This window comes from Choloepus didactylus, chromosome 1 (assembly GCF_015220235.1).
Source record: "Choloepus didactylus isolate mChoDid1 chromosome 1, mChoDid1.pri, whole genome shotgun sequence".
Lineage (NCBI taxonomy): Eukaryota > Metazoa > Chordata > Mammalia > Pilosa > Megalonychidae > Choloepus > Choloepus didactylus.
This window is the reverse complement of record NC_051307.1, coordinates 200,322,578-200,331,445: the sequence shown is the minus strand read 5'-3', so window position 1 is coordinate 200,331,445 and position 8,868 is coordinate 200,322,578. Positions and strand designations below refer to the sequence as shown.

Below are 8,868 nucleotides of genomic sequence, written 5' to 3'. Positions count from 1 at the left end.
TATCCTTTGGTTCATGTTTGTCATATATATTTTTCCCCTCTCTCTATTAATATCCTTTATTGTACCCATACCGAATCTCTTTAGTACTGAACCTTTCTCCAAGTCTCTCTGTCCTTTCTTTGTTTCTCTGTCTGTAGGGCTCCCTTGAGTATCTCCAGTAGGGCAGGTCTCTTGTTAGCAAATTCTCTCAGCATTTGTTCGTCTGTGAAGAATTTAAGCTCTCCCTCAAATATGAAGGAGAGCTTTGCTGGATAAAGTATCCTTGGTTGGAAAGTTTCCTCAGAATTTTAAATATATCGTGCCACTGCCTTCTCGCCTCCATGGTGGCTGCTGAGTAGTCACTACTTAGTCTTACACTGTTTCCTTTGTATGTGGTGAATTGCTTTTCTCTTGCTGCTTTCAGAACTTGTTCCTTCTCTTCCGTGTTTGACAGTGTGATCAGAATATGTGTCGGAGTGGGTTTATTTGGATTTATTCTATTTGGAGTTTGCTGAGCATTTATGATTTGTGTATTTATGTTGTTTAGAAGATTTGGGAAGTTTTCCCCAACAATTTCTTTGAATACTCTTCCTAGACCTTTACCCTTTTCTTCCCCTTCTGGAACACCAATGAGTCTTATATTCGGACGTTTTATATTATCTATCATATCCCTGAGGTCTGTTTCCATTTTTTCAATTTTTTCCCCATTCTTTCTTTTATGCTTTCATTTTCCATTCTGTCATCTTCCAGGTCACTGATTCGTTGTTCAACTTCTTCTAGTCTTGTACTATGAGTGTCCAGAATCTTTTTAATTTGGTCAACAGTTTCTTTAATTTCCATAAGATCATCCATTTTTTTATTTAGTCTTGTAATGTCTTCTTTATGCTCTTCTAGGGCCTTCTTGATATCCTTTGTATCCCGTACTATGGTCTCATTGTTCATCTTTAGTTCTTTGAGTAGCTGCTCTAGGTGCTGTGTCTCTTCTGATCTTTTGATTTGGGTGCTTGGGCTTGGGTTATCCATATCGTCTGGTTTTTTCATATGCTTTATAATTTTCTGTTGTTTTTTGGCCTCTTGGCATTTGCTGAACTTGATAGGGTTCTTTTAGGATTTGTAGACCAACTGAAGTCCTTATCTCTAATTTATCAGATCTACAGCTTCGTGGAGTACACTTTCTCTAATTAACCAGCAGGTGGCGTCCACGAGCCACATGTTCTCCACAAGCCAGTTCTCCCCTGCTTAGCCTTTTTGGTGAGTGGGGGAGTGAGTCTTGTGGGGTCCAATTGGTGTACCAAGCTTGCGTGTGTAGTTGGTGTTGCCCGCCCTGTATGTCGGGCGTGTTTCTGGGCAGTCAGGGAGCGGGGGTGGCTCTAACAATCAAATCTCCTGGTGATCCTGGAGTTTTAAAGCTGCTGCAATAGTCTAATCCTTCAGTTCAGTCCTGCCACAGTTTGTCTCTGCCACTGACCCACAAGTCCTTGGTATTGGTGTATGGCTCCTGAGACTTGCAAGTGGGTCCCTCTTCCAGGCCGTGCACCCCCTGGTCCTCTGTTGAGGGATGACTGTGCTATGTCACAGGTGAGTGCCGTCCCCTCAGGATGGTTCTGGGCTGCCAGGCTGTGTAGGGAGGCTCCCAGTCTGCTGAAATGATGGCTGAATGGGGCTTTGTTAATTCTCACTGCTCCACCTTCCCAACTCTGGGACAATCAGCTGAGGTTGCAGGGAAGGCTAATGTCCACGCCCAGTTTTGTGGTGTGTGCCTGTTATTTGAAACACTTCTGTCACACTGGGTTGTCTGGGGCAGCTCTGGGCTATGGAGCTGGCGATGGGCAGGAGTGTTTCCTGTCCACCAGGATGATGGCTGTGAGTGGACACCCCCCTTTTCTTGGGAAGTTGTGGTGTTTAGTGAATTTTCTCAGCCACTGGATTATTGCCTTTTGTCTCAGAGCTCTCTTAGTCCTGCTCTTGTCTTGACCTGCCCAAATTGCAAGTCTTTGAAGCTTTCTGTATTGGGCTTCTTAGAGTAATTGTTTTAGAAAAAGAAAAAAGGATTTAAAAAAAAAAAGGGGGGCCCTCCTCACAGATCTAATGGGTTATTGAAATGCTAAGAGACAAAGCAACCAGGGCCATTAAGGAAAGGTCCACAGGGCAGAGAGATCAGCTTTTCTTCGGGATTTGCATATGAGCCTCAGGGCCTGAGCTCTGCCCTTCCCCTTTCTATGTTCACCAGAACTCCAAAAATCCTCCGCTTTTATTTTGGAGTTTTTCGTGTTGTTTTTTTCTATGCCTGTCTCCTCTCTGCTGGGCTGGCTGCTCTCAGATTCTCTGGTGTCTGGTCTCTGTCTATCTATGGTTGGAGTTTGGATCAGTAGAATGAGTTTCCGATAAGGGCTGCCACTGCAGTTCTCCCTTCTCCTTCCCGGAGCTGACAGCCCCTCCTCCCACGGGACTGAGCCTGGCAGGGAGGGGTGTGGGTCCCCTGGCCACAAAAACTTACAGATTTCGCTGATCTCAGCAGTTCCACGTTTTCATGAGTGTTGTATGAAGTATGCCCAAAGTCAGATTGCTCTGTGGTGTCCAGTCCACGCAGTTCCTGGCTTTCTACCTACTTTTCTGGAGGAGTAACTAAAACATACAGCTCACCAGTCCACCATCTTGCCCCGCCAACCTAAAATCTTATATTTAGATATCTCTTGTTGATTCTCTTTCCCTAGGAACCCTAACTAATACAACTTGGTACCGGGAATGGTGAGAAACAGAATCTTTTTTTTTTTAAAGTGTTCTTTTTTTAAAAATTCATATTTATTGAGATATATTCACATACCATGCAGTCATACAAAACAAAGTGTACATTCAATTGTTTACAGTACCATTATATAGTTGTGCATTCATCACCAAAATTAATTTTTGACATTTTCATTACCACACACACAAAAATAAGAAGAATAAAAATTAAGGTGAAAAAGAACAATTAAAGTAAAAAGTGAGAAAACCTAAGATGGCGGCTAGGTCAGACAGGGCAAAAAAACACCTCTGTGAAAAACACCAGTTAAAAGCCAGAAAGTGACCCAGAACACCAGTTCCAGCAATGCACCAGCTGGACAAGGTGTGCTAAATCCACAGGGACCATGCATTTGCTGAAATCAGGAGTCTGCATTCTGAAACGAGTGAGCCAGCTGAAAGTCCAGCGGCTGCGCTGCAGTGTGGGGAAACCATGGGTTGGCGTTTGGAGACAGACAAGTTCTTAAAAAAAAAAAAAAAAAAACTGGGAGTGGCTGTGGATACGGCAGCGAGAGCTGCACAGTGATGCATGGCAGGAATGGGCTGTGTCAATGCCTCAATATCTGGCATGGAAGATAGCCCTTCCCACACCCACTGCTAATTGTCTCAGAGCCAGGAGGGCAGAGGGGAGCCAAAAGGAGAAAGAAACCACACCCCTTCCAGCCATCTTCCCGGTGGGCTGGGGATGCTCCTGCCCGGTGCCGGAACCACAGCCCAGAGCCACGCCAAGGGTCCCAGTGTGACAGAGAGTGTTTCCCACAGCACCGTGCACAAGCCACAATATCGGCCATGGACAGTGGCCTTTAGTGCATCTACAGCTAATTGTTCCAGAGCTGGGAAGGCGGAGCTGTGTGAAAAGGGGGAAATTAACACGCCCCATTCAGCCGTCTTTACAGCAGGCTGGGAATGCCCCTGCATGGCCCGGCAGCCCAGGGCTTCCCTAGAGGGTCGGCGTGCACTTGTGATGTGGCACAGCCTTCCCTCAGCAAAGGTCCTGGAAGAGCACAGCTGAGAAGGGGGACTCGCTTGGAAATCCCAGGGACCCTACACCAATACCAAGGACTTCTGGGTCAGTGGCAGAGACAATCTGTGGCAAGACAGAAATGAAAGTTTAGATTATTGCAACAGCCTTAAACCTCCAGGAACACCTGGGAGGTTTGATTATTAAAGCTGCCCTGCCTCCCTAGCCACTCAGACACATGCGCCACATTCAGGGTGGACAACACCAACAACACACCCAAACTTAGTGCACCAATTGAACCCCACAAGAATCAGACCTCCACAACCACAAAGACAAAGTTGGGGAGAACTGACTTGAGGGGAATAGGTGACTCGCAGATGCCATCTGCTGGTTAGTTAGAGAAAGTGTACACTACCAAGCTGTAGATCTGACAAATTAGAGATTGGTATTTTTCATATCCTGAAACCCTATCAAATAAAGCAAATGCCAAGAGGCCAAAAACAATAGAAAATCTTAAAGCATATGATAAAACCAGACGATATGGATAACCCAAACCCAACACCCAAATCAAAAGATCAGAGGAGACACAGTACTTGGAGCAATTAATCAAAGAATTAAAGACAAACAATGAGAGCATGGCACAGGAAATAAAGGACATGAAGAAGACCCTAAAAGAGCATAAGGAAGAAATTGCAAGACTAAATAAAAAAATAGATGATCTTAATGGAAATAAAAGAAACTGTTGATCAAATTAAAAAGATTCTGGATACTCATAGTACAAGACTAGAGGAAGCTGAACAACAACTCAGCATTCTTGAGGACCACAGAACAGAAAATGAAAGAACAAAGGAAAGAATGGGGAAAAAAATCAAAAAAATTGAAATGGATCTCAGGGATACGATAGATAAAATAAAACATCTAAACTTAAAACTCATTGGTGTCTCAGAAGGGGAAGAGAAGGGTAAAGGTCTAGAAAGAGTATTCAAAGAAATCATTGGGGAAAACTTCCCAAACCTTCTACACAATATAAATACACAAATCCTAAATGCCCAGTGAACTCCAAATAGAATAATTCCAAATAAACCCACTGCAAGACATATTCTGATCAGACTGTCAAATACTGAAGAGAAGGAGCAAGTTCTGAAAGCAGCAAGAGAAAAGCAATTCACCACATACAAAGGAAACAACATAAGACTAAGTAGTGACTACTCAGCAGCCACCATGGAGACGAGAAGGCAGTGGCATGACATATTTAAAATTCTGAGAGAGAAAAATTTCCAACCAAGAATACTTTATCCAGCAAAGCTCTCCTTCCAATTTGAGGGAGAGCTTAAATTTTTCACAGACAAACAAATGCTGAGAGATTTTGCAAATAAAAGACCTGCCCTACTTCAGACACTAAAGGGAGCCCTACCGACAGAGAAACAAAGAAAGGAGAGAGAGAGACAGAAATTTAACAGACATATATAGAACATTACATCGCAAATCACCAAGACACACATTCTTCTCTAGTGATCACAGATCTTTCTCCAGAATAGACCGTATGCTGGGACATAAAACAAGCCTCAATAAATTTTAAAAAATTGAATTTATTCAAAACACATTCTCTGACCACAATGGAATACAAACAGAAGTCAATAACCATCAGAGACTTAGAAAATTCACAAACACCTGGAGGTTAAAAACAAGAGGGAGATGAAAACATTCCCGGATAATCAAAGCTTAGGACTTCATCACCAGTAGATCAGTCCAGTAAGAAATGCTAAAGGAAATTGTGTAGGCTGAAAGGAAGGGACACTAAACAATTGACTGAAACCACAAGAAGAAATAAAGATTTCCAGTAAAGATCACATGGTAAATATAAATACCAATACTACTGTATTTTTTATTTGTAACTCTACTATTTACTTCCTACAGGATCTAAAATACATAAACTGTAATGATAAATCAGTGGTTTTGGACTCAATATAAAATATGTAATTTTTGACAAGAACTACATAAAGGTCGGGGAATGGAAGAGTAAAGGAACATAGTTTATGTGTCATATTGAAGTTAAGTTGGTATCAAAGAAAAACAAGATTGTTATAGATTTAAGATGTTAAATTTAAGCCCCACAGTAAACACAAAGAAAGTATCAGAGAATATGACCATAGAGATGAAAAGTGGAGTATGGGTTACGAGAAGTGGGAGAAGGGGCAATGAGGAGTTAAGAAATGAGTGTAGGGTTTCTGTTTGGGGTGAAGGGAAATTTCTAGTAATGGATGGTGGGAAAGTGATGGCATTGCAACATTCTAAATGTGATTAATCCCACTAATGGAATGCTAGGGATGGGTTGGAATGGGAAGATTTAGGCTGTATGTATGTTTCCACGATTGAAAAAAAAAAAAGACAGTCTAAATAGATAATGACAATCAAATGCCAAGTATGATCCTGGATGGGATCTGAGGATGGAGGAGAGGAAGCTCAAAGGGACACAGTTGGGACATAAGAAAAAAAAAAGGAAATATATAATGTAAGCTTTGTATCAGTGTTGAATTTCTTGAACTTCTTAGCTGTGCTTAATGGGAATGCATAAAAGAATGTTCTTGTTCGTGGGGAATGTGTATGTGAATTATATTGTTTGTTCAAGGATGTGTGCAGCTTGTTCTTATAGTTCAGAAGACAGAGCAATACATGACGGATGATAGGGAAGGAGGGATGGAGGGAGGGAAAGAAAAATGGAGGTGTGACAGGATGTTAAAGTTGGTGGATTGGGGTATCGGCGGAGGGGGCAGGGTATGCTGGAGTTCTGTGTATGGGATTTGTATTGTTTTTGCAACTGTTCCTGTAAGTTTGAATTTATTTCAAAATAAAATTTAAAAAAAAACACAAAAAACTCTGAGTGCCCTTTTTTTTTTTCTTCCCCCATTTTTCTACTCATCTATCCATATATGAGACAAAAGGGAGTGTGGTCCATGTGGCTTTCCCAATCACAATGTCACCCCTCATAAGCCACATCTTTATACAATCCTCTTCAAGATTCACGGGTTCTGGGTTGTAGTTTGATAGTTTCAGGTATTTACTGCTAGCCATTCCAATTCATTAGAACCTAAAAAGGATTGTCTATATTGTGTGTAAGAGTGCCCACAGAGTGACCTCTCGACTCCTTTTGGAATCACTCTGCCACTGAAGCTTATTTCATTTCCTTTCACATCCCCCTTTTGATCAAGAAGATGCTCTTCGGAAGTAGTTCGAGGCTACAGGCTGCACAGCCCGGTTGTTGCGTTGCGCTTCCTTCCTCTTTAGCTCCACGCTCTGGGTGACTGCCCGAGCAGCGGTGGCGGCGGGAGAACGTCCGGCTGCCTGTTCTGTTACTTCCGCGCACCCGACCTGTCGGTCTGGCGGCAGCAGTCAACTGACGACCCGCGGCCGCCTAGCGCTCAACCCTTGCGCGCACCGCGCCCAGGCCCAGCGGCCGGAGCTCGCGCCTTTCCTGAGAGCCTCCTCTCTCCGGCGGCGGGGAGCCTCGCAGCGGTCCGAGGGAAGGCGAGCGAGCGAGTCTAACGGGTTGCAGGGTCTAGTGGTGGCGCCACGAAGATGGTCGCCAAGCAGTGGATCCGTATGGCCAACGAGAAGCACAGCAAGAACATCACCCAGCGCGGCAACGTCGCCAAGACCTCGAGAAATACCCCCGAAGAGAAGGCATCTGTAGGACCCTGGTTGTTAGCGCTCTTCATTTTTGTTGTTTGCGGCTCTGCAATTTTCCAGATTATTCAAAGTATCAGGATGGGCATGTGAAGTGACTGATCTTAAGATGTTTCCATTCTCCGGTCAATTTTAACTTGAACTCATTCCTGATGTTTGAGATCCTGGTTAAAAACAATTCAGTAAAGCATCCTGCCTCAGAATGACTTTTCATATCATCCTTCATGTGTCATTCCAAGGTTTCTTCATCAGTCATTCCGAGTTTTCTAGTCCATACCACAGTGCCTTGCAAAAGCACCACATGAATAAAGCAATAAAATTTTATTGTTAAGCTTCAGTAGTGGGCCCTATTTATTCAGTCAGTAAGGAGTAAGTTTTTCTATGTGATTGTTCAAAACAGTATACAGGATAGATAATCAGATCAAATCTGTAGACAGGGTCTAGATTTTGTTAACCCTAATGTGTCAATGTAATTAGCTTCATTTAAAATTTGGAATCTATGGTTTTTATAAAGGTAGGCACTTTATTACTATCTCTTGAATTGAAAGCACATTCCCATACAGGGTCAAGTGACTATCCTGTAATAAGGTACTTATAAATGGAACAGCTACACAGCCTAGTTTTACCACCACCTTTAGCACCTGAAAAATTTTAAGAAGCTTCTAAATGCCTAATACGAAGGGAGATGCTTATAGCCACAACATCTATTTTAACAATAGCCTTTCTATTATACTACCTCGGATTTTTGCATGAGTGAATATACTAACCTAAGATGCCATAAAAAAAAAAAAAGAAAGAAAATTAAGCATTTTATAACTTGGTCATTGCAGTTTCACTAAAAGCTACCATGGAGCCAAGTCAGGGAAGGTTGTTTATGTCAGCATTGATTTCACTAGAATTATTTTAATATGTCAGAGGGGTTTACTATGCTAGAAAAAATTTAAGGAAAAAATACTACTAAAGGTGGAAGCCTCATGCGGTCGCAGCTAGGGGCGGGCACCCACGGAACCCTCTGCGGTCGGCGTTGCTTGAGGGGTACCGGCGGCGGCTCTTCCCGGAGGCGAGGGTGAGACGGGGGACTTGGCCAAGTCCCCGGCGGAGGCGTGCAAGGTGTGTAGGGCGGCGAGAGAGGAACGCGAGACAATCTCTCTTCCGGAGGGTTGAACCAAAAAGCGTTTATTTAGGGGTGAGCACAAGTTATATAGGGTGGCATAGAGGGCGGGGTTGGTGTAGGGGTGTGGGGCCCTACATGGCAATGCTGAGGGGATAAAGGCTAGGATTGGTTCTGAGAGGGCGCGGAGGTTGTTTGAAAAGGGGGCGGGAGTTGCTCTGGCAACAGTGCATGCGCACTGGCGGTGGCGGGAGTTGCTCTGGCAACGGGGGTGGCGGGCAAGATAAGGGGGGCGGTTTTCTCTGGCAAGCTTCCCTTAACGGTTGTATTTTGGGTGGGGGAGATGGGGCCT

General features: G+C 43.6%; 1 protein-coding gene across 1 annotated transcript; it reads left to right on the top strand.

Moving 5' to 3' along the window:
• The first annotated feature begins 7,288 nt into the window (after positions 1 to 7,288).
• Positions 7,289 to 7,746, top strand: LOC119528692 (stress-associated endoplasmic reticulum protein 1-like). Its single transcript, XM_037828986.1, has one exon. The coding sequence runs from the start codon at positions 7,298 to 7,300 to the stop codon at positions 7,496 to 7,498; it is 201 nt and encodes a 66-aa protein (XP_037684914.1). The 5' UTR covers positions 7,289 to 7,297; the 3' UTR covers positions 7,499 to 7,746.
• Positions 7,747 to 8,868: the final 1,122 nt, after the last annotated feature.

Coding starts and splice junctions, on each gene's coding strand:
- LOC119528692 (XM_037828986.1), top strand. CDS start 7,298: ATGGTCGCCAAGCAGTGGATCCGTATGGCCAACGAGAAGCACAGCAAG.